This window comes from Hyaena hyaena, unplaced genomic scaffold (genome assembly GCF_003009895.1).
Source record: "Hyaena hyaena isolate Hyena2069 unplaced genomic scaffold, ASM300989v1 scaffold_339, whole genome shotgun sequence".
Lineage (NCBI taxonomy): Eukaryota > Metazoa > Chordata > Mammalia > Carnivora > Hyaenidae > Hyaena > Hyaena hyaena.
The window spans coordinates 1,193,665-1,219,574 of NW_024080971.1; the positions used below are offsets into that span (position 1 = coordinate 1,193,665).

The 25,910-nt window shown below is 41.3% G+C and overlaps 1 protein-coding gene across 1 annotated transcript in view; it reads right to left on the reverse strand.

Annotated features, from left to right (window-relative positions):
* Positions 1-25,910, reverse strand: part of CENPF (centromere protein F) — a 58,079-nt gene that overhangs the window by 21,156 nt on the left and 11,013 nt on the right. The window contains exons 6-12 of the mRNA XM_039249508.1: positions 24,715-25,006; positions 23,370-23,572; positions 14,893-15,018; positions 13,829-13,957; positions 12,403-12,525; positions 7,068-7,203; positions 1,048-4,442 (exon numbers count right to left, since the gene is read on the reverse strand). Of these exons, the coding sequence (XP_039105439.1) occupies positions 1,048-4,442; positions 7,068-7,203; positions 12,403-12,525; positions 13,829-13,957; positions 14,893-15,018; positions 23,370-23,572; positions 24,715-25,006 (4,404 nt within the window). The remainder of the gene's footprint in view (positions 1-1,047; positions 4,443-7,067; positions 7,204-12,402; positions 12,526-13,828; positions 13,958-14,892; positions 15,019-23,369; positions 23,573-24,714; positions 25,007-25,910) is intronic.

Below are 25,910 nucleotides of genomic sequence, written 5' to 3' on the forward strand. Positions count from 1 at the left end.
ACTGAAAACAAATTATAGATTTGCATTAAATTGTTAAGAAAATTATTCAGTAATATGTCATAAACTCCTGCATTGAGTTTTATGGCTTTAACTCTGTATCATTAAAATAGTTTGAAAAGGATGAGAAAATATAAAACTCCTACCACATTGCCATCCATTAGCTCTAATTTAAAACTTAAGTCTGGTTTAGGGGCACCCGGGTGGCTTAGTCGGTTAAGCGTCCGACTTTCGCTCAGGTCATGATCTCGCAGTTTGTGGGTTCGAGCCCCGCGTCGGGCTCTGTGCTGACTGCCAGCTCAGAGCCTGGAGCCTGTTTCAGTCTGTGACTCCGTCTCTCTCTGACCCTCCCCTGCTCACGCTGTCTCTCTCTCTCTCTTAGAAATAAATAAAACATTAAAAAAAATTTAAAAAAAATAAATAAATAAAACTTAAGTGTGGTTTATTAACTCACAAAGAGTGAAAACACATATAAGTCCTGAAGATGGCTTTCTGACTCCATAATATTAATTTTCTCCAGGAGACTTTTAAGAACATCTTTACTAAGATGTTCCATATATGTTTTCCCATATATTTGTTTAAGTGGAATCACTACAGAAATTGACATCTTCCCCCCACTACCGCCATTGCCCCACAATCAGGTTTACTTGTTTTCCTAAAATTGTGCTTTGTTTAAAGAAAAAAACCAAGGGGCGCCTGGGTGGCTCAGTCAGTTGAGCATCTGACTTCAGCTCAGGTCGTGATGTAGCGGTTTGTGAGTTTGAGCCCTGCGTTGAGCCCTGGGCTGCCAGCTCAGGGCCTGGAGCCTGCTTCAGATTCTATGTCTCCCTCTCTCTCCGCCCCTCCCCCTCTCACACTCTCTCAAAAATTAATAAACATTAAAGAAAATTAAAACAAAAACAAAACACTCTGGTATATATTGTTTTTATACCCTTGAGCTCTAAAAAATATTTTAAATTTGATTCACTGTTGATTTCAATTCCACAAACATTTACTGAGTGCCTAATGGGCACGTAACTAAAGAAGGGGCATGTAAAACCATGTACTTACATCTTCTATGTCGGTGCCGAGCAAGGACCGAGAACTTAAGTCCAGACCTTGGAGCTGAAGTCGGGCGACTTCGAGCTCAAGTGACAGGTGTTCGGTTTGTTTCTTTTCTGCTGCCAATTTGGACTCCATCTCCATGGTCACACTTGTCAGCTTCTGTTGCCACTGTTCATTTTCTGACAAATACTGCTCCCTCAGACAGTCGAGCTCTTTCCTTTCAGAGCTTAATAACTGCTCGAGCTCTTCAATTTCCTTATTTTTCATAATCTCCTGACTTTCAATTTTGTTCTCTAGCTTTTTGAGGGATTGCAAGTACATCTGACAGAGGACCTCAAGTTCTTCAACGCTCTTCACTGGGGTAGACAGAATCTCTTTCTTGGTCAGATTTTCCTCCTCCAGACTGCAGCAAGATCCTTCTTCTACATTCGACTGGTTTGCCGAAATATTCCCAACTAAATTATCTAAAAGAGATGTTTCCCCAGTCTGGTCTAAAAGCTCTTTGCAAAAAGAGAATTCTCCCAAACTTGTAAGACCAGGGCTGTCAGTAATACGAGAGAATGACAACGAGAGAAAATGCCCTTCCTGGGGTCCTGGCATCCCCTCCTTTACCAAGTCACCTTGGAAGTTTTTCAGACTTGTTGACAAGACTGAATTTTCAGCCTTTAATGTGTCCACATAAGACTGTAGCTCTGACATCTTAGAGCTCATTTGACAGTGCTGATCATGTAAAGTTTTGTGTTCGCTTTGTAAAGATGAGAGTTTCTCTTGTAATTCAGCGAAGTGCATTTGAACTTCCTTGTTTGACAGTGTCAAGTGCTCATAGCAATTACTGTCATTCAAAGGACTTAAGGACACACATTTCTGCTCATTTTGTTGTTCACCAAATTCACCTTCTGCCATTTCTTTCACTAACTCGCCTTGGAGAAGTCCATGTTCATCATTTAGGATTTTAACTTCATTTACTAGTTTCCCCACCTCTTCTGCCATTTTACTAGTTGCTGTGATACATTCTGATCTTGAGTCGTTCAGCTCAGATATTAGGTCAAGCTTTTCGACCTGCAGCGTTTCGCACATTTTCTCCAGCTCATTCAGCTTGCTCATTGCTGTCTGTAGAGAGCACTGCAGATGCGCATTGTCATTCTGACTTGTTGACAACTCGTGAAGCACAGAAACATGCTCATGCTCTCCTCCTGTGTCTACGGCACAGTCTTCGGGGCCACTAAGTCCTTGTGACTGAGTGTCTTGTCGCACATTTCCCATGTCTAATTCTATTCTAATTGTCTGTAGGCACTCCTTCTCCTCACTTTCCTCAAGTTTCAATTCCCTCTTTCTCATCTTAGCTCCTGATTGTACCAACTGTGCACTGTCACAGTCTAGAGAGGGATCTTCAACTTCAAGATCCATCGGAAGCTGAACATGACATTCATTTATGTCACTCTCTTCCTTCACAGGGTCAATAATTGGTTCTGATTCTAGAATCCGATGCTCTTGTTTTGTCTCCATTAAGGTCATCAGGTGCTTGTTCTCTTGTAATAGAGCATTAAGTTCCTTTTGCATCTTACTCTGTTCTTCCTTTAAGGTCATGATTTCTTGCTTTAAACCATCCGCCTCGCTCTTGGAATTGTTCTGGATACCCGCAATCTCCGATCTCAGATCTTGCCGCACTGCCTCCAGCTCTAGTATTAGATTCTGGTTTCTTTCTTCGGCGAATGCTAATTTTGTTACAAATGCTTGGTGTTCCCTTGCAAATGTCTCCTTTAGGTGTTCCAGTTCAAGTTTTCTATTTTCACAAGCACTGGTGCATTCACTTAGCAAGCATTCTAATTGAGAGTTCTTTTCTTGAGCTGCTTTATATTTTTCACTAAGATCCTCAAATGCACGTCCTGTTTCTTCACATCTTTGTAGTAAAATAAGTCTTTCTTGCTGGTACTGATTGGATAACTCTGAAATGCTTTTGTCTCTTTCGTCTATACGGGTAGAAAAACTCTCACTTTTTTGGAGTAAGTTAATCTTCTCTTGACTTAAGGTTGCATTCATTTCCTTCAGGGTCTCATTCTCTTGGGTCAGCTCTTCAATTTCTTTTCTGTTTTGAGAAATGGCAGCACTCATTTCCTTCTTCTCTGAGCTCAGGCTTTCAGACAAAAGTTGTAGCTCCTTTAGAGATTCTTGAAGTAAATGGTTGCTCTTTTTTAACTCTTGAGTGTCTGCTTGCTCTGTTTCTAATTTTTCATTCAGAAGTTGGAATTCTCTTTCCTTGTTCTCCAGGGCAGCTAAAGTTTCAGCAAAGACGTTCTGATGAGCAGAAGTGTCTTCTTGTAACTTATTAATGCGCTGGCTTGTTTCAGCCACAAAACTTTGATGCATCTGCTCTGCTTTGATGAGATTGTCTTCTATTTCTCCTCTGATTTGCACCAACTCTTCACACTGCTTTTGCAGGTCTGAGTTCATCTGCTTTTGAGACTCTAATGAAAACTCAAGAGAAATGACTCGATTTTGTAAGATGGCTGAACTTTTTGGACTATGATCTGCTTCTAAACAGCATTTGCTCCTTCCTGAAGGCGTGTTTCTTTGTTCTCCTAGTATATTTGCAAAGGAGTTATTCATTGCAGACTGCTGTTCAAAGACCAAAAGACTCCTGGGATGAGCTTCATTGGTCACCAGAGAAGCATCTCTGGATTTTAGCAGTTCCTGAAGGCTCTCATATTCAGCTTGCAAGTCTTGGTAACGCTGGTCTCTGTCTGTTACTTCACTTGACACTAACTGAAGCTTGTGTTCTAGATCTTCAACTTGCCCAGTAAGTTGAGCCATTTTCAGGCACATATTTTCTACTTCCTTCTTATGTTTCTGATCTGAGAGCTCGGCTTTCTGCTGCAGTTCTATGTAAGCTTGCTTCTGCATCTCCACCTCCACTGTCTTGCTGTCTATCACATTGTGAAGGTTTCTGATCTCAACATTCAGATTTTCGCTTTCCATCTCCAGCGTTCTTACTTTCTCGTTGTATTCGTGACTTTTTATTTGTTGTGTCTTGAGACAAGTTTCCAAGTGATGAAGCTTACTCTGCAAGCTTCCCTTCTCTGACTCCAGCTGACTTAGAAGCTGTTCCTTTTCACTCTTCCAACGAGCAAACAGGGTCTCCTCTTCTTTCAATTCTTCATATTCTTTCTTTTTTAACTCCAAAGCAGTCAGCAAAGCTTCAGACTCTTTCTCTGTTTTGCTTAACTTCTCGTTCAGTTGTTCAATGTGATGCTCCCTTTTCTTCAAAAGGTCTTGAGAACAATCTCGCTGCTTTTCCAGATCGGCCAAGGCAAGCTTCAGTTTCTCTAAAGTCAAGGAATTCTCTTGCTGACTGATTTTTTCTTGAAGATCTCTTAACATGGTTTCCTGAGAGGCATTCTTAGCTATAAAAAAATAAATTAATTAATTAAATTTAAAAAAAGAAAGCTTAAGTTGTCATGTTTTTAATAAATATTTATTCTAAAAGAATCCCAAACCATTAAAAAAAAATCTAAACAAGGGGCGCCTGGGTGGCTCAGTTGGTTAAGTGTCTAATTCTTGATTTTGGCTCAGGTCACCATCACACTGTTCACAAGATGGAGTCGGAATCTGCATCAGAATCGGAATCTGCGCTAATAGCACAGAGCCTGACTGAGATTCTCTCTCTCAAAAATAAATAAATAAACAAACTTAAAAACAAAAATCCATACAAACTAACAGCATCTCAAGCCCTATAAAAATTGGCATTATTGCCTGGGTATATCTTCCGGAAAGCAGATCACCTGATAATTATCTGAGATTACATAAACACAGTGAGGAAATGGTCCTTATAAGGATGTAATACGTTTGTTCATCTTCTTTCTAAAGCAGCTTGGTAAAGTGTTGCTGCACACAATAGCAGGGGGTTATTTTCTTAAGTACTTAAAACTTCTTTTTCTTTGTATATGTTTATGTATATGTGAATTTTCCCCCTTCTGAAATACTTATCAAAAGAAAGCTGTGTGCATCTTCAAATGGAAACAGCCTACTTCACTACAGAATAATTCTCATTTTCCAGAAAAGCGAACTATTCCACCATTTTAGCCAAAAATCTATAGGCTTAGTACAAAAGAGTACATGGTGCTATATTATCAGTACTTCTCAAGGCCTCTGCGTGAGTACTATTGAGAAACGGTGTCACCCACATCCCAGCCCCTCACAGTAAGTGTCCATGAAGTGTCATGTGGAAGGTTTTCCAGACTCCACTGCCGCCTTGTTTTCTGCCTAGAAACTCACGTCTATCCACAAGCCCCTCCTAGTTGGAAACAATGGCAGTGCTTTCATTCAAAGCACTCATTCCAAAGCCTTCATTCCAAGTGATGGGAAGGCTTCCTGTTCAAGTACACTGAGGGAGAACAAACACTAAGAATCTCAACAGTAGATGAGAAAGCTAGCATGTATTAAACTCAGTTGTTACACGTAAGGGAAAATAATTCCTAATTTTAACGCTTTTAATCTCAGTCTACCTACTGAGGGTTGATGGCTCATGAAGACAGCACCACAAGGCTCTTGTTCCACTTCACTTGTGAGGACCTCAAACAATGACACTGGTGACCAACACTAAGAAATGCCCTCACTTTTCCTTCTCTTACAGTTTTCTTTCAAGAAACATGAAGATGGACATTTTTACCTGCTGCTATGGAAGAAGTGAAAGCTGTTTGAGGGAAATCAGAATTTAAAGGAGATTAGTCAAGGTGCCTGGGTGGCTCTGTTGGTTGGGCGTCCAACTCTTGATTTCAGCTCAGGTCATGGTCTCACAGTTCCTGAGATGCAGCCCCGTGTTGGGCTCTGCACTGACAGTACAGCGCCTGCTTGGGATTCTCTCTCTCCCTCCCTCACTCAGAACAAATAAACATTTTTTTTCTAATTTTTTTAATGTTTATTTATTTTTGAGAGAGAGAGAGAAAGCAGGGGAGGGGCAGACAGAGAAGGAGACACAGAATCCAAAGCAGGCTCCAGGCTGAGCTGTCAACACAGAGCCTGACACAGGGATCAAACTCACAAACTGCGAGATCATGACCTGAGCAGAAGTCAGACGCTCAACTGACTGAGCCACCCAAGCACCCCTAAATATTTTAAATAAACAAACAAATAAATAAATGGGAAAATAGTCACAGAGAAGTTCGACACATATTTCACAAGGCAGGTTGAAAGAAATCCAAGAGGTGCAAATACCCCGGATGAGAAAATTAATGTAAGTAAAAGACATATGGAATGTATAAATAAATGTGAAATGGATTCATGTGGCGTGTGCAGCATAATCCTGTGTCTATGCAGAAAGTGAGAAAATAAAATCACTCAGTCAAGTAAGTCATCAAAAAACAATGGTCATTAAGGGCTGGGAAGACATGCATTGAATATAGGCTTTTTCCATCATCTGGGAAGTGATATCGAGCGAGAAGATGAGCTGTCGGAATAAAACGAACAAACACACTTGAGGCACAAAAAATAGCACTCCAGGGTAAGAGACAGCACTGACAATTTACTTTTGTGTAGAGAATATTTACCCTCCGGTTTCAAAGTACTGCAAACCTAGGCAGTTTGGGACTCAATGTGTTGCCCAAACAATCACAAAAAAGTGCCCAACTATCACTCTGAAACTAAAAAGTAGGAGAGACAAAACTTTCTCCACATCAGCTGCAGACATCTTTCTGGGAGGATATACGGGAAAACTGAAAAACGTTTCTAAAGCTACCCTTCCTCCCTCCTGGGACATCAGCTTAGAAAAAGAACTCCAGGGGCGCCTGGGTGGCTCTGTCAATTAAGCATCTGGCCCTTGATTTCGGCTCAGGTCATGATCTCATCGTTTGTGAAATCGAGCCCCGTGTTAAGCTCTATGCTGACAGTGCAGAGCCTGCTTGGGATTCTCTCTCTCCTTTCTCTGCCCCTCCCCTGGCTCACCCACGTGCTCGTTCTCTCTCTCTCTCTCTCAAAATAAATAAATAAACATTTTTAAAGGAAAAAGAACTCTAAATGCTAAGTTTACTTACCCCTCATTTCTTCAGCGAAATTCTGGCTCTGAGTCAAACTCTGTTTGGCCTTCCTCAGTTCTTCCTCTAGGTGGCAGACTTCTCTGGCCCTTTGCTCAGACTGACTCTGACGGAGGCTGTTTTCCTTCTTGGCTTCCTAAAGCACACATTTAACTGGTTATAATCAAAACCACTCAAACTATGGCTTCTGCCATATATGGGTCCCAAAGGGGACCATTTGTGTACCTCACTGGGGAGGAATCACACTTTCCCTTTGTGGACCTAGTAAAGTTAGACATTCTTACTTCAATCAGATGATTTTATGAACAGAATTCAAAAGAAACCACGAAACCCAAAACTGACTATTATCTTTTTCCTTCAACGAAATAGGCCTCTATGAACTTTCTGGATGTCCCCACGCTTGCTAAAGGGTTACCTCAAAAGGAGAATCCTACTTAGAAGATCCTCAAAGACACAAGCTCCAAGTTCCCATCACACCTGAATGATCCAAAACATCTTTGCAACGATCTGATATGCTAACGAACCCAGAGATTCACATGACAAATCATTTACTTTGCACTGGAAAACTATCTTAAGGCTCACTGTAAGGAGGATGCCTTTATTTATGAGTATTAAGTGTTTATTAAGAAAATCAGCAGTGTGCAAGATAATGGAAAGGGTGTTTTCAAAGACATAAATATAAATAAGACAAGAGTCTTCGGCCCTCAGGGCGGGTCTCCCCCCCCCCCCCCCCCCCCCCCCGGCAGTTGGGGAAGGATTTGATACTAACCACTTAGTTCACACCAGGATGTGCTAAATACTACAAAGAGGTGGAGTGTGCTATGGGAAATCAGAGGGCAGGTACACGGAAGGAAGCATGAATTCTAGATAGGGGGATCTTGTCTCTGGGTACCTGATTAGGTGAAGGAGCCGTACAAAACAGTAGCAGAGGCTCATATGTAATGTCCATTCTATGACTAAGGAGAGAGGCCTATTTTTGAATCTTAAAACCAAGCAACATTTATTTAAATGCTAATTGCTTACCAACCACATTAAGATTTGCACAACCAATATAATAAATCTTCTGTTCATATTCCTCAATATGCTTTTCAACCGCCAGTGACTGTATCGCTGATAAGTAACTCCACCTATATTATAGGCCACCCTCTGGACCACAGTGAAATCGACATATATTGTTACAAACCGACGGAACCAAGTGCCTCATGTCCTTAGAGAGAAAAATATTTCATAAGGCTACCCTTTTTTTTTTTTAATTGCACTTCAAAAAATACCCCTCTGAGAAGAAGGGGGAATTTTTGAATCTTAAAGAAACAATTAAGACCCATCCTCCAAAACCCTACAGCACTGTTAGAAAACAGATGGCCTTGGCAAGGCTGTGCTGGAAAGTTGCCTTCAATTATCAGTCTGGTTACTACCAGCAGATGGGTACCCATGCAGCAAAGCCAAATTCAAGAAGAGGGAGAATCTGGCTAGTGGAGAGGACTTGAAATCTTGCTGGCGGCTGCTGTGTTCGTGCATATATGTTCATTTCATCCTCAGAACAAGACAGAGCCTGTTGTAGTTACGGTCCTCTGATTCCCTTGTCCCAATCCTGCCTCCCTTCCGCGAGCTAAATCGATGCTCTATCAAATTAAGAGATCAATCAGGGCTGATGGGCGGCTCCGACTGATCTCAAGGCTGAGAGACTAACACAAGCACCAGTCAGTGTTAAATTCGGTCAAAGGTGACCACGAAGGTGCACGGATGTTGAGGACGTGAACAAGCATCATTAAACGACAGAAACTATCATCGCTTATTTGCTCTCCGGGCTCAGAACAGTCTCCACTCAAATGAGATCACAGATGTGAAAGGAAAACTACCTTAAAGTACTGTAACAGGGGTAATGGAGCATTGTTATTTAGCCTTTCTTCCCCAGATTTGACAGCGGCTAGATCTGCGTGATCCATGCTAAGATTAGCTGAACAAGTTCAATGTAAAAGAGTAACTAGTTTCGCCACCTGCGTTGACTTTACATTTTTACCAGGCAACTCATGAAATATTTTCTTACCCAAAAAAAAAAAAAAAAAAATCAATCGATTCGAATGGCATCTGCAAATAGAGGTGGGGCAAGAAAGCTGAGAAGACGCTGTGTACAAAGCTGAGGGCATCACCAGTAGAAGAAAGCAAGGTAAAAAGGAGAAAAGAGAAGGAAAGGGGCAACTGATGTTTGTATGTCTGATGGTCTCTATCCATCTCTGTCCATGACTGGCGGCATTAAATGAATAGTAAGCTCAACGGAAAGATTAACATGTCTTTCTCTCTTCTGGCATTAGCTCCGTAAATATTTGTTTCTAACAAAATGTTCAGCCAATCCTGGGACCCAGCAGGCTTATAATACTATGGCTATGAGCAACCCAAGAATTTCAAAAGGCCCAAATTTGGAAAATGAACATCTGAAAATGGCTCTGTAGGCTGCCATCCATCAGCAATTAGTTTTCTGTGAGGCCATGGCCACTTAAGACTTGATTGGGTAGCTCATTATCAACAATGAGTTCAGCATACAAGGACGTATTCTCCTAGGCATCTCTTACGTCCTCCAATGGTTTGCAAAATTGGGCATGAATCTGGAAAAACACAACACAAATCCCTATAACCACAAGCCAGCATTAGAGCTTAGCAAGCAATTCCACCCAGATCAACTTCAATTTTAGGAGCAGCAAGGGAAGCATCGCTTCCTAGGGCCAGACAAAACAAATTTCAGTTACTGTGTGGCATTTTCATGATCCCATCCATGAATAGGGCTTAATATGTCCCCTGCTGTGATGAAGTCGGTACCGTACACAGGGATGGGTTCAGAGGATGCCCCTTTCCCCTTCCCACCTCATCATTCTTGTCTGCGGGACCAAGCTCCTTCGAGAACCCGGTGTAATACAGATCCCCGTGCTCAGGAAGGTCCTTAGGCAAGTGGTCCCTCATTTTGGCTACCAAACGATGCTATTTTATTGCCTCACCCCAATGTTAGCAGGCTGGCATTGGAGTGTGGGACGCACAGCTTACCTAAAGCCTCCTTTCACATTGACACTAGATCTGAATTTTACCATTGATTGGGCCATTTAATCACATTTCTATCCTGGTACTTTCTCATTGTGAGCAGCACGTCTGTTTACGAAATGCAGACAAGGAAAATTTCAGTACAACTGTCGCATTCTCTCGGCGCCCAGAACCTCTAAGTGTGAGAGGCGCATTTGTACTTACTTAGAATTTGATATCGGAAAAACTACCAGAGTGCTGGAAGAGCAGGACAGGCAAAATTTTTAATGTGAGAAATCTCAAAAGCACTGTCCCCTGCTCATTACTTTCTGTGCCTCCAGGTGACAGCAAACAGCGGGAACATCAGAAAGTCACCGTTGTGGAAACCGAAGCAATAAACAGGTAGCCTGCAATACTTTACTAATTAGCACGTATGTGCTAGGCACTGGTCTCAGCACTTTCCATCCAACATTTAGCCATTAATACAGCTTGGAAAGGGGAAGGGTATTATTTAGTCCCTATATGCAGATGAGCAGTTGGACTCAGAAAGGCTAGGTAGGTCACTGTCTTAAGGTCACAGAGCAGGGAGGTGGTAGAAAATGATGCAGTCCCAGGGCTTCCTGACTCTCAAGCTAATGTTCTGCTACTAAGTTACACCACCACTCCTACGGGTAAGTCACTTTTCTAACGCCAATCCCAAACCAAATCGCAAAAGCCAGCTAAACCCTTCAAATTCTTTATATCATCCTCAAAAGAAGACACATACCCACAAAACATAAATTAAGGTCAATACTACGTGCACCCCCTACCCCTGTGCAAGGCACTTTCACAGGACACCAAAATCAAGGAAATCTAGGTGCAGCGTGAGATGCACTTAGCCGTGCAGGCCAGAGGTCACAGTGGACAGCTCTACAGCTGTGAAGCGGACCCTGTGGGGGTCTCTGCAGGTCTTCAGAAACACCTGCCAGAGAGTGTCCGGCCCGCCACCACACCTTGGCCAAGAAAACAGTGCCTGGACCCTCTTAACCAGATGACTGCTACAAAATGTTTTCACCAGGCAGCCAGTGGAGTCGCGGGAGAGTTTCTGGCTGGAAGGGAAGCTCGCAGGGGGAAGGGTTCGGTGCCAGTGTGCCTGTGGAAATGTTAGCAGAAGCATCTGTTGGTTGGTCCCCACTGGCCAAAAGGCAAACATTTGTTTTGCTGAAACAAACGCTTCCATTTGAAAACGTTCTCTGATGAGAGCATCATCTGACACCAAGTTTTCTTCCACTTGGGTTGCTGGAGCTGTGGCCTGTCCCCAACAGCATTACACCTCTGAGGCCGCCTGCTTTAACAATCACCTCTCTGCTACTGACAGATGTTCTGACTTTACGACCATGATACACTCTTCAAAGCTGTGGGGATACATGCATTTAGACTCTCCTCATCTGCATAAATAAATGTTCTTTACGCAGAATTCTTCCTGAAAAAGGGGCGCCTGGGTGGCTCAGTCGGTTAAGCGTCTGACTTCGGCCTAGGTCACGATCTTGCTGTTCCCGGGTTCGAGCCCTGCGTCGGGCTCTGTGCTGACAGCTCAGAGCCCGGAGCCTATTTCAGATTCTGTGTCTCCCTCTTTCTCTGACCCTCCCCCACTCACGCTCTGTCTCTCTGTCTCTCTCTCAAAAAGAAACATTTAAGAAAAACTAATAAAAAATATTCTTTCTAAAAATAAATCTTTAGTCTAAAAAATGATTGCAAAAGATTTAAAGATGTGGGAAAATTCCTTTCCCGTGACATTGTTTGATAGAGAAGAAGCTTCTACTGTTCTGCTCTGCTTCTCTGTAAAATTACCGTGCTGGTTTATGGCTCTATTCAAGTTGTTTCAATCTATTAACTGTCCCTCAATGGTTCTCAAATGAACCCTTTAAGATAAACTCCAGGCCACTAAATAGAAAAGCCGAATTAAAGTTAAGTCTGGGCAAAATTCCACATCATTGGGACACTCTCCTCACATCCAGGCCACTGGAGAAACTGTGTCCACCATCTTGTGTAACAAGCACGAATCCCCAAAGAAAGACACTGTCAGTCTCGCACAAGCCCAACATGACTCTGGAAGTTGGACAACCACTGACAATTACTTGTTGTTTTCGTAAGAATTTTAAATCTAGAAACCCCTCACCTGTCATCGCTTTTGTTTATAGAAGCCTAGGACCTTCTTCGAAGTTCTTAATATTTGAAGATTCAAAAGCCAACCCTTGGGAAGGGGATCTAAATGATTCTTCCCATCACCAATTTTGTTTCTTTCCACTCAGCAAAGCTGATAAATGCTCATGTACCCCTCACTTACTTCACTGCTTCTCCTCAGCTCATTTTCCTGCATCTGACTCGCCTGTAACGCTTGTTCGGTCCTGCACAACTTTTGCTTGAACTCCTCCAAAATTTTTTCTAGCTGGTGCTTTCCTGATGTGACCTGTAAAGAGAAGACAAGGCTAAGTTTCATTTTTATGTTCTTTACTTTTTAAGTAAATTATTTCTTCTTCGTTTTTTAATGTTTATTTGTTTTTGAGAGAGAGAGAGAGAGAGAGCGAGAGCAAGCACGTCAGCAGGGGAAGGGCAGAAGGACGGGGATAGAGGATCTGAAGCAGAGTGAGCCTGATGTGGGGTTCGAACTCATAAACCTGAGATCATGACCTCAGCCAGAGTCGGACACTTAACCAACTGAGTCACCTAGGGGCCCCTAAATTATTTCTTCTTAAGGAAAATGGTCATGGGACATGAGAATTGATGCCATCGATTTTGGGTGTGACACAATATATATCACAGCTAAATACAGCATTAGAAGTTTAACTTAAAATACCATCTGACCAACATGGGCAAGAAGCATAGAGGAGATGAAAAAGGGCTGGTATGAGGAGGAAGCTGCAGAGAAAAAAAAATTTATTTACAAAAAAACGTGAAACAATGAAATAGTAATAAACAACCAAAAAAAGAAAAGCTGAGATAAGAAACAGATTGGAAGGGGCTGTCTAGGTGGCTCAGTCCGTTAAGCATTAGCCTCTTTGATTTCAGCTCAGGTCATAATCTCACGGTTTGAGTTTGAGCCCTGCATCGGGCTCTGCGATGTCAGTGCAGAGTCTGCTTGGGATTCTCTCTCTCAAAATAAATAAGAACTTAAAAAAAAAAGAGAGACTGGGAGAATGTATTTGCTATGAAACAGACTAGGAGTAAGTATTTGCGCTATAACAGATTAAAGATTATATATCCAAGGGCACCTGGGTGGCTCAGTCGGTTAAGCATCTGACTCTTGATCTCACCTCAGGTCACGATCTCACAATTCATGAGATCAAGCCCCCTACTGGGCTCTGTACTGACAGTGAGGAGCCTGCTTGGGATTCTCTCTCCCTCTCTCTCTGCTCTTTCTCCCAACCCTCCACCCCAACTAAACAAATAAATCAATGGATTATAGTTTTCAGTGCATTGACTATTTGCAGGACATAAATTACTCGGGATGGCTCCCACCTGGTGGTATGCCCCCAAACCACAGGAATATCACACCCCTCCCCAGACCTTCAGATCTGAGATCCTCACTCCCTCCCCTCCTTCTGTAAATGACAAAACCCAGGCCCAGAAGGATTCAGTTTGCTCTCTTCTTCGGTAAGGAAGGCAAGCGCGGTTAGGGCAGTTCTTTGGCGGCATCAGAAGGTCAGCTGTGGCACAGAAAACGCAAGGACGAGGGAAAAGCGGAATAAGTGAGGAGTAAGCCAGCCCCCTACTTTGTCCAGGTCAGCCTGCAGGATGTTGTGAGTGTGCTTGGCTTGCTGTAGCTCCTGCGTGAGTCTGGCTTTCATCTGTGTGCACTCCTGGTCCAGTGCCTGGAAGGCGCGCTGTTGACGGGAGAGCTCCTGAAACACCAGGGGGGCGCGCGCCAGTCAGATGGACGATGGTTCACAAGGAGACCCCAGGGTGAGCGGCCAAGCTCCTGCAGGCCATGTCCCGCTGACAGAGCGGGACCCAGTGGGGAGCTGACCAGTCACTTCATGATAAACATAACCCATGGGAGCATGGGTCCCGGTGAAGGAACACACGCCTCAGAGTGGGGAGGGGGGGAAATGGGGAATGCAGGGCCAACTGACCGCATGGGAGCAGGTTGGCTTCCGTCGCATCCCCAGTCTTACATTCCTCATCTCTGTTTCCACAAGCCCAGGCACAAAAGAGAGGAGAACTGAGCTATCCAGGAACTCAAAGGCACCCAAAACTGGGGTTTAAGATCTCAAACACCTTACCATTGCTTACCATTTAGAATGAGAGAAAGGATATGCCACCAGCCAACTCTGATAACCATGCCAGGATATCAGATTACCATTTACTGAAAGGCTAGAGAGCCTCAATCCATAGGATACACTCTGGCCGGCTAACTCACTTGCCACTGGCAGCAATACTTCTGGAACTTCTTCCCCCACTACATCAACTACCTTCCTAATAATGTATTTGCCAACCTACAGGCTTTAGAAACAGAAACAGGTGGAGAATAGGATATGACTCCCTTCACAACTAAGGGTGTTTGAAAGAAGAGATATATGACCCTTTCCTACTCGGTATCAAATCTCAAACAAATCAGAGGACACGGATGAGAAAGAACATGCTGGCTCCTGAGTCCCTTCTCCAATCGAAAACCGAGTGAGGGAAGTGTGAGGGAAACGATGGGGACCTTTTCCTCACAAAGTCGGTCCTCCCTCACAGAACGCCCCAAGCGATTACAAACAGCTCCTCTTTTCAAATGATGAAACTATGAAATGACCAATGAGAGGCAAACTCATTGTGAAGCCATTCACCTTACCTCTTGAAACTCCTTTTCTTTCTCCTTGATTTTCTGTTCCAGAGAACATCTGGCACTTTCTGCATTTTGCCGCTGACAACTCAAATCTTCAGACAATCTTTTCAGTTTTTGTTGTAACGCAGTACACTGACAACAGGCAAAAATGGTCACTACGCAAGTATATGAGGCAAGAAGCCAATATTTGGAATTTTAGAAAAACGAGTCCTGAGATCTGGCTCAAGTTCATCTTTGTGTTTTGACACTTTGTGTCATAAAAAGTTGGGTTTACAATAATCAGCAAAGGGACACCTGGGTGGCTCAGTGAGTTAAGCATCTGACTTCGGCTCAGGTCAGGATCTCGCGGTTCATGAGTTCGAGCCTGCGTCCGGCTCTGTGCTGACAGCTCAGAGCCTGGAGCCTGTTTCAGATTCTGTCTCTCCCTCTCTCTGTCCCACGGCCCCCCCCCCCCCCCCCCCCCCCCCCCCCCCCCCCCCGTGCTCTCTCTCAAAAATGAAACATGTTAAAAAAATAATAAAATAATCAGCAATTACGAAAACCCACTATATTTACGTTAGCACACATGAAGTTTGTATCTGGGAAAAAATTAGAAAGGATGTCAAGTATTAGACCATTTAAATAAATACTTCCTAATCTGCACTGTGAAAGAAGAAATCTGTGCGTCTGAATAAAGATTCAGCTAACGTTTTGTTGCATGGAAATGAGAGGTTCAAATGCAGTGATGTTGACCCATGTCATTTAGAAGCCATAAAATAATCAGAGGGTACCCATCACCCTCCCCTGACAGTGTGTTTCAAGCATGATAGATTTTGTGGGAAACTTTAAATATTAAGATGTTTCTTTCCACAACGCTCCCACTGTTCTGTTTTAAATTCTGAAGGTTCACAGCATTCCAGAGAATATCACAATAGTTTTTAACCAAGCTGCCATAACAACACAAAGGACAGCCTTTTGCCTTTGTACATAGCCAGGTATCCTTAAAATAATTTTTAAAACAGGAACTAAATCAAAACCTAGGATGCCCTTCTAAAATTAAACTGGAATAAGACGGTCTTAAATCATCAAGTCTTGAAACCCATTCCTCTGACTTCCCCATAGTGTTCAAATCCTTAAAATGCCCTACAAAACAACTTTAAATCTCCAGGGAAGAATAAGAACACTTCATATGGGTGGGGGAGAACTCCCTCGTCTAAAAGCAATGTGCCCGTATTTGGCAAGTATCTCTTCTAAAGTATTTCTCTGAGGCTCATGAGAGTCTCATTCAGAACTATTAGAAATATTCGAGGCGCCTGGGTGACTCAGTCATTTAAGCGTCTGACTTCGGCTCAGGTCATACTCTCCCAGATCGTGGGTTCAAAGCCCCCCATCGGGCTCTGGGCTGACAGCTCAGAGCCTGGAGCCTGCTGTGGATTCTGTGTCTCCATCTCACTCTGCCCCTCCTCTGCTCAGTCTCTCTCCCTCTCAAAAATTAAAAAAAACAACAACAATAAAAGACTATTAGAAATATTAGAAATTTAACAGAGATTGGAGGAAAAGAAAGCATGGAACAATACTTTGCCAGAAGACCAGTCGGACACCAATTATTAACGAACTGAAGACGAAAGGATCAAAGCTGGTCATTAATGACTAAATGATTTTGCAACTATAAGAACTTGAAATATATCAAATTCAAAGAGAAAATGCTGAGCCAGTGGTTCAAATTAATCCCCTGCCTTGGACATGAAGACATCTTTGTCACTGTCTTTACTGTTCTTGGATCTTTAAATCCCCAAGGAAAAGTATTACAGAAGGTATTTATAAAAATAATAATTATGGGGTTGCCTGGGGGCTCAGCTGGTAATACGTCTGATCCTTAATTTCGGCTCAGGTCATGATCTCACAGTTCATGGGTATGAGCCCCGCATCGGGCTCCACAGCTGGCAGTGCGAAGCCTGCTTGGGATTCTCTCTCTTTCTGCCCCTTCCTGGCTCAAACTGTCTCTGAGTCTCTCAAAACAGATAAGTTTAAAAAAAAATGATGACAATAATAATAAAAAATAGGAATCCAACAAATATTTATTGAGAGCCTACTACCTGTCAAGAGCTGTGCTAGGCACTGAGGATGCAGCAGTAAACAACTACGATAAAAATCATTGCCCAAATGATGACGCTTGACAATTGTCAGGGGGGAAAAAAAAAAACCCATGCAAGACAGAGATGAACGAACCCTGGGTGCCCTCTGCTGGCCCTCCTTCAAACTGCAACACATCCACTAACCTCTCAGAATCAACTCTTTCTTACTACAAGAGTAGGTTAAAAAACAGCCTTTAGAAGATACTTGTATCTTATTTAAATTTTTAAAATGACATTCTGATATTGATGATGCAGAAGTCATATAAGAAGTGCTGACCACTAGATGTCATGAATGCTCCATAATATTCTAAAATAGTACCCAGAGCTGAAATCCTTGAAAATATGTAGTGTATGAACCTGGGCACCCATTTAACACCCTGGGCCTCAGTTTTCATCTGTGAAATGTGGGCGCTGAACTGTAGGTTTGCTGTCAGCCTATTTCTACATGAGTTCAAACTTTGTATGCTACACAGATTGCACATACTTGAAAAAGAAGTATACTAGACAGTCTGTGTTCACAAAAGAACATGGCATTGATTTTTATTAAATTACCTCCATTTTACTTAATGGGTGATTCTTTTTTTTTTTTTTAAACATTAACTCTTAAACTTTTTTTAATGTTTTATTTATTTCTAGGAGAGAGAGAGAGAGAGAGAGAGAGAGACAGCGTGAGCAGGGGAGGGTCAGAGAGAGAGGGAGTCACAGACTGAAACAGGCTCCAGGCTCTGAGCTGGCAGTCAGCACAGAGCCCGACGCGGGGCTCAAACCCCTGAACCGCAAGATCATGACCTGAGCGAAAGTCGGACGCTTAACCGACTAAGCCACCCAGGCGCCCCAGACTTAATGGGTGATTCTAATGGTAGATCAGGGAAGAACATAAACAAAGTATAACTTGACTAGCAACACATTTGACAAGGTTATATTATGCTAACAGGCAAGAGGGAGAAAAGTAGACTGAGTTTTCAACTAGGTGGATTTGTAGCTCACTGGGAAAAAAGGAAGCCAGAAAGCACTAAATGAATGGGTCTTAAGAACCTGGAGGGAAGTTTCTAATAGAAAGCCAGAGCTGTGTTCTGAGCACTGTCCTAGTCAAAAGTTTTAATTCATCATCTGGTAAGAAGAAACCTTATCATATATGTTAGAACAAAGATTCAGTGATCCTATCACACCAAAACCAGTAAGACAAAGTATAACAGGCTAAGTATAATTCTGATACATAGGAAGGCATGTGATGGCAGAAATGCAACTGAAAAGAAGCTTAATTGACAAGAACCCCATGTAATAATAACTAATATATTATTATGAACTCACCATGTGTCAGACACTATGCTAACGCCTTTACAAAAAGTATCTCACGCTTTACAACAATCCTAGGACACAGGCATTATTAACACCATTTTATTGATTAGACAGAGGTGGCTCAGAACTCAAAGGCAAAACAATTGGGAAGTGACAGAGCCAGGGCTCAAATCAAAGTCTTTTTTTTTTTTAATGTTTTGCTTATTTTTGAGAGAGAGATAGAGACAGCATGAGCAGCGGAGGGTCAGAGAGAGAGGGAGACACAGAATCTGAAACAGTCTCCAGGCTCTGAGCTGTCAGCACAGAGCCCGACGCGGGGCTCGAACTCATGAACCGTGAGATCATGACCGAAGCGAAAGTCGGACGCTTAACCAACTGAGCCACCCAGGCGCCCCTCAAATCCTTTGAGACAAAGACTACAAACTCAGATTGCACAAAGTGAATAAATATATGGGTCTAGGTAGGTCATGGTCCCCATTGACCCTCCACTGCACCCTCACACTGACTCAGTATTTATCAACAGTATCTCCGTAAAGCATTGCGCTAGGAGAACGTCTAAAAATGAACCTGGACTACCACTTCCAGGAAGACAGAATAGAGGTATGTTTCCCTCTTCCTCCCGCTGAGAACAATTTAAAACCCTGGACAAATGGAAAAAAGCTCTGAAAGGAGAGAAGAAGACTATGCAACTATGGACTTTAGGACCCAAGGGAAAAACATGATGGTGCTGTAGGAAACAAAATGTCAACTCAGAATCCATATATCCTGAAGAAATAACTTCCAAGATGAGATATCAAGACATTTCCAGAGAAAGGAAAACCAGAATGTGTGGCCAGTAGACTAACCCTAAAAGCATGGTTAATGGAAGTTCTCTAAACAAAAAGGAAATGATGAAAGAAGGAAACTTGAAAGGACTTGGGTAAGAAGGAAAAACAAGGTAAGCAACAATATTGGCATAAATAATGGGCTTTCTTTCTCTTCTCCAGTTTTCTAAGTTATGTTTGACAGGGAAAGCAAAAAATACAGCACTGTCTGATGTGGTTTTATATGTAGGTAAACACTTAAGAAAATTGTATTATAAATGGGCGAAGGTAAAAAGGTGAAAAGAACTGTAAATTTTCTGTAATCCATTAGAGCCGCTTAAATGATAAAACCAATAGGCTGATAAATTGTGTATATATAAAAATTTTAAAAATTAAAAAAAAATTGTGTATATACATATATGATGTAATATCTGGAACAGTCACTGTAACTCTACAAAGAAATACATCCAAAAATACTAGAAATTCTAAAAAATGTTCAGGTAACCCACAGGAAGGCAGGCAAAAAGGAAACAACAAAATGAAAAACAAAAAGAAATAGAAAACAAAAAATAAGATAGCATTTTTAAGCCATGGCCCATCAATGATTACATTAAATGTAAATGTAAGTTTTAATTTTTAATATGCTAATTAAAAGACAGATAGTGGAAGAGTGGATTTAAAAAAATATACCCAACTATATACCATCTATGCAAAACTCACTTCAAATATGATAACAAAAAGATAGGCTGAAAGTAAAAAGACAGAAAGAAATATATCATGTAAATATTAAAGGAAAGATAGACTGACTACATTAATATCAGAAAGAGTAGACTTCAGAATAAAGAAAATAACCAGAGACAATGAGGGCTATTCTAAAATGGTAAGGGTCAATCCACGAAGACATAGCAATCCTAAATGTGCGTGCACCAAACAACAGAGCTATAAAATATGTGAAGCAAAAACTGATAGAACTGACAGGAGAAATAGATAAATCAATTACGGAAGACTTTCACCATCCTTCTTTCAACAATTGATAGACAGCATGCCAACAAAAATATGGAAGAATTTAACATCACCATCAACCACCAGATAATTTGGGCTAAGGATAATTTAGAATATCCCACCCAACAATGGAATATATATTTTCTCCCCAGCTGCCCATGAAACATACACCAAAACAGACTATTGTCTTAAGCCGTAAAACAAGCCTCAACAAACTTAGAACAGAAATCACAGAGTATCTTCTCTGAACACAATGGAATCAAACTAGAAATCAATAACAGAAAAAAGAAAAATCTCTAAACACTTGGAAGCTGAACAAATTATTTCTAAGTAATCCATGGAGCAAAGAGGAAGTCTCAAGGAAAATGTTTTAAAAATACATTGAATTGAGTAAAAATTAAAATACACTACCTCAAAATTTATAGGACCCAGTGGAGGTAGTATGGAGGGAAACTTATAGTATTAAATGCCTGCACTGGAAAAGAAAAGTCTCAAGTCAGTAATCTAAGCTCCTTACTTCAACAACCTAGAAAAATAAGGGCAAAATAACCCCAAGCAAGCAGAGGGAAATAAAAGCAAAAATCAAGAAAGTTGAAAAAAGAGAAATAGAGAAAATAAATGAACCAAAGAGCTGATTCTTTGGAAAGATCAAGAAAAGATCAACAAATTGACAAATTTTATTGTTGCTACTGACAAAATTGACATCTCTCTACTAAGGCTGACAAAGAGAAAACGAGAGAAGGCCCCACGATCAGAAACACACAGACCATCATCTGACCTACCAACATCAAAAGGATAAGAGAATACTACAAATAACGACATTTATAAGTTTAAAAATTTGGATAAAATGGACCATTTCCTTTAAAAACACAAACTATCCCAACTCATCAAATATGAAATAAATAACTTTAATAGCTATAGAACTATTTTAAATATTGAACTTGTAATTTTAAAACTCCCCGCCAAAAATCTCCAGGTGGTTTCACCAAGAATTCTACAAATATATAAAGAATGAAATAACACCAATTCTTTTTTTGCAAGTAATAGATATCTTGAGAGAGAGAGAGAAATAACTCTGATTCTATATAATCTTTACCAAAAAATAGGAGGGAACACTTCCCAGTACATTTTATGAAGCTAGTATAATCTCTGATACAGATACCAGAGAAAGAACAAAAAATAGAAAACAGCTGACCAATATCCCTCGTGAATATAAACTCTAAAATCCTTAACAAATTATTAGCAAGTAAAATCCAGAAACATATAAAAAGAATTACACTATGGCTATGAGGGTTTATTCCAATGATACAAGGTTTGTTCAAATATTTGAAAAGTGATCAATGTAACCCATGTTATTAACAAGCTATTATTCTATATGAGTACATGTGAATCTATAATACGTGTAAATAATTTTTTAAAAAAAGAAAGCAGGAAAGCAAGCAAGCAAGAACGAATGAATGAACGAATGAACCTGCCTTTAGGAGGCAAACAGAAGATATAGGTCCACCTACTACAGAGGTTCTTACTTACTGGCTTAGAAATATCTTGAGAGTTTATTAAAAATAAATTCTTTGGGCCCACATCAGACATGGGTCTAACAGGACTCATTCTGCAAGGTTCTCTGTGATTCTGACAATTAGCCAAGTGTGGGAACCCAAAGGGCTAGAACACAGGTAACGCAATAAAAGGGTCATAAGAGGGATGCCAGGAGAAAAGATCTCACTGCATCAGGAGAGGAAGGAAGTGGCTCACAGGCTGAGGAACGTGCCAGGCAGAAAGGCAAGTGTGAGCAAAACGCTGGACCCAGATAAAGACTGGGTTCAGGAAACTTCAAATAATCAGTTGGTCCTAGAAGAGAATTCATTTTTCTCTACCCTTGTCACCATACACCATATGATCGATGTGACTATATATTTATGCTACATACAATATTAGGATGAAGCTTCCCAAAAGCAATGCTTTCTAGTCTATTTTCTCACTCCTTCATCCCCAGGTCCAGAACATTGCCTCATATACAATAGGCAGTCAACAAACATTTGTCAATGAATCCAAATGAATAATAGAAAAAAAAAGGGGGGGTGCCTGGGTGGCTTAGTCGGTTAAGCGTCCGACTTTCGCTTAGGTCATGATCTCGCAGTTCGTGGGTTCGAGCCCCGCATTGGGCTCTGTGCTGACTGCCAGCTCAGAGCCTGGAGCCTGTTTCAGATTCTGTGTCTCCCTCTCTCTCTCACCCTCCCCTGCTCACGCTGTCTCTCCCTCTCTCTCTCCTAGAAATAAAGAAAAAAAAAACATTTAAAAAAATTTAAAAAAAAAGAGAATAAAACACTAGCGATAGATTGGGGAGGAAGTAACAACAACAAAAACACCCTCAAACATGCTAAGCTTGCCTTAAGTGGAGCCTTAAGATTAAATGGCAGGAGTTACGTATGTTGGATCCAAAGGTAGATCAATTAGGGGCACCTGGGTGGCTCAGCCAGTTAAGCGTCTGGCTCTTGATTTCAGCTCAGGTCATGATCTCAAGGTTCATGCGATCAAGCCCCACATCAGGCTTTGTGCTGATGGTGCAGAGCCTGCTTAGGATTCTCTCTTCCTTCTCTCTCTGCCCCTCCCCTGCTCGTGTTCTCCCTCTCCCTCAAACTAAATAAAATAAACATTAAAAAAAAAAAACCAGATCAATTAAATTCTTTTTTTAAAATTTTTTTTAAAAATTATTTATTTTGAGAGAAAGAGTGAGAGAGCAGGCAGAGAAGAGGCAGAGAGAGAGAAGGACAGAGAGAATCCCAAGCAGGCTCCACACTGTCAGCAGAGCCCAATGCAGGGCTCGAATTCACAAACTGTGAGATCATGACCTGAGCCAAAACCAAGAGTTAGATGCTTAACCGACTGAGCCACCCAGGCGCCCCAGATCAATTAAATTCTATCATACATCCTAAACCTCTTTAAAGCTCCATTACTTAGCTGCCTCTTGTGGGTGTCAGATGCCATTTGTAAATATATAACCCTTATTCTCCCGCACCCTCTGAGATGGAAAAGAGATCAGTGACCAGCCCAAGTCATTTTGTTGGGAAATCGTGCATCTGAATCAGACCCCATATCTACCCAGCTCTAAAAGAACTTACTAGTTCAACTGCACCAGTACTGCCTAGTATGTATTAATGAGGTTCGTTACTAACATTTATTTCATACATTTCAGAGTCTGAAAAAAATTTCCAAAGAATTATATGACAAAACACAGGTTTTCAAGAACTCCTAAAAAGTCCAGTACCTCGGTTGATGCTTGGTCGTACTGCGCTGTCATTCTCACCAGTCCATCCCTACTTTTATTCAAAACTTTCTCTTTGTCCATTAATTCCGCTTTTGCTTTCTCTAGTTGGAGTTCGAGTTCTTGACATTTGCTTGCTTGGCCTCTCATTTCTTTTTCTTGTCCTTGTAGATGCAGTTCCAAATCGTTGATCTTGCTCCTTAGCTCTTAAACCGCAAAGCCCACACTTTAATTAATATATATACTTTTCACCAGACATTTACATCCAAATTCAGAATATATCATTTCTGTTACTACTCTGCTCTGAAGCCTTTGGTGGGACAGATACCAAACAATTCACATTAAACCCAGCAGCTACTTTAATAGGACTTAATTTCAGGGTTAGTCTGTATTGTCATTTGTATTCAAATATCCCATAGGAAGCAGAAGAAACAAAATTTCTAATATTTTCAGAAAAACTTAGGAAGGAAAATGGTTTTCTAAAAATCATGAGAAGTATCTTACTGAGGCTGCAAAAAAAAAAAAATGCATCCCAGATAATAATACCCTACGTTAAAATTACCACTTGATTTTATACACCAGCAAACTAATATTTGTTCTGTGCTCATATCAATGCAAATGAGTGCTAAGCAGTAAAAAAAAAAATCACACTCCTATATTCTCTGGTAGTTTTACCTCTAGTGAAGATCAAGACAGTATGAACCTCCTCTACTGCCAAAATTAACAATAATTTTTTTTCCATTTTTCTCCTACATACACACAATATTGGTTCCAAAGGCATTGGCAGTGGGACAATTCTCACCAGTGAACATTGACGGTGATTTTTCAATATATCATAGCACTGGAAATTATCAGAGTCTGCAGAGTAGACTCCAAAACACCACCTGGTACCCTTGGCTGTCAGCTGTAGCGTGGCACCATGGCCAAGGTTACGGGTTTGCTCCCATATGGACTATCTGGCAGTGCAGAGCTCTGCAGACACCCGCCTCACCTCTGCCCAAAGCCGGACAGACCACAGGCTTGTTCCAGGGGCCACAAAAGAAGCCGGATGAGAAGCCTGGGGAGGGTCAACTGTAACCGACCTACTGACCCTACTTCTGGAAAGACAAAGCCACTCAGCCTACTTTTGAAGGCTTCGAGGCACCAGCTTTATAGTACATAAAGTATATTTGAAAACCGTGGTATCTTTTAACCCAAAATTGTATTTCCCATCACCAGCCTCAGGTGCCGACCTCTGATGTGTCCAACGAAACACATGAGCACTTTTTAGGACTAAAAACATCTGGAATCACCTCTGAAATGATTTCAAGAAAATTTCATTTCAATTTAATTTAGCTGAAAATGTTACCTTGATTCTGGGCTTTTAATTGATCCAAAAGACGAGAATTGCTAGAATTATCGCAGAAACTGCTATTAGCATCTCTTTTCCCTGTTTGCAAAGATGATCTACTTGGAGTCACCTCTCGTTCCCCAACAAAAGGAGATGCAGAGAAATCTCGCCTAATCGGAGTTTTCAGTGCACCCGACGGAAGCCGACTTGGGGTCTTATCTTCTTGCCACGAGAACACAGATGACGAAGTCTGATGCCGAGCAATGTCCCGGTGGTTCATTGTGCTTTGGGGAATAGCCTGGCTCACCTTCTGTAAAGATAGAAACTCTTTAGAGCCCTTTAGACTTCTCAGTATTTAAGGCTATTCATTTTCAGCTAGAACATAAAGATAAAATGCCAAGAAGTTAACACTTCCACTACGTACCAAGAAAGAATCTTCATTGAGTCAAGGGAACCATTAGGTCTCAATGTCCAGTGGGGGAACTTTCTAATGGTTAGACTTTAGCATTGAAGGGTTAAGCCACTACTATTTGAGTCCCAATCTATTAAAATGGGCTCCATTTTTATATTGATTCTGCATCCCTCATATACTCCATTAAATACAAGGGAATATTCACTACCATTTTGAATTCTGGGATTTGGTTTTCCTATCCCTGTCCTTGGTCGCCTCACCCTATAGCTTTGCATAAAGAGAATCAAAATTAAATATTAACCTAAAGAACTCTTACAAGAATCTCATTTTCTACCATATAACTTCAAAAAAATGACATATCAGGTGTTTTATATTATATATTACACATTTGTGGATTTGCTACTGCTTTGAATTTTTTTTAATTCAAGTATAATTACCATACAGTGTTTTATTAGTTTCAGGTGTACATGGATTCAACAATTCTATATATTTCCCAGTGCTCCTCCAACAAATGTACTCTTAATCTCCTTTATCTACTTTTGTTCTTCTACCTCCATTCTGACACATATCAAGACATGGCCATAGATGCTGCATTATGGTTTTTATCGCAGAAGCTTTTCTTGCCACAGGGAGAGGTTTCCTGTTTTAGAGGCTCGTGTTCTTCCACCAAAAAAACTGGGCATCAATGTTAGAAGAATGGGTACCAATGACTGTACTGGATAACAAAGCAAATGGTATTTCTACGACAAACCAGACAATTACTGTTGAATTTTTATTCATCTTGAGAAGCAGTACCTTTGCT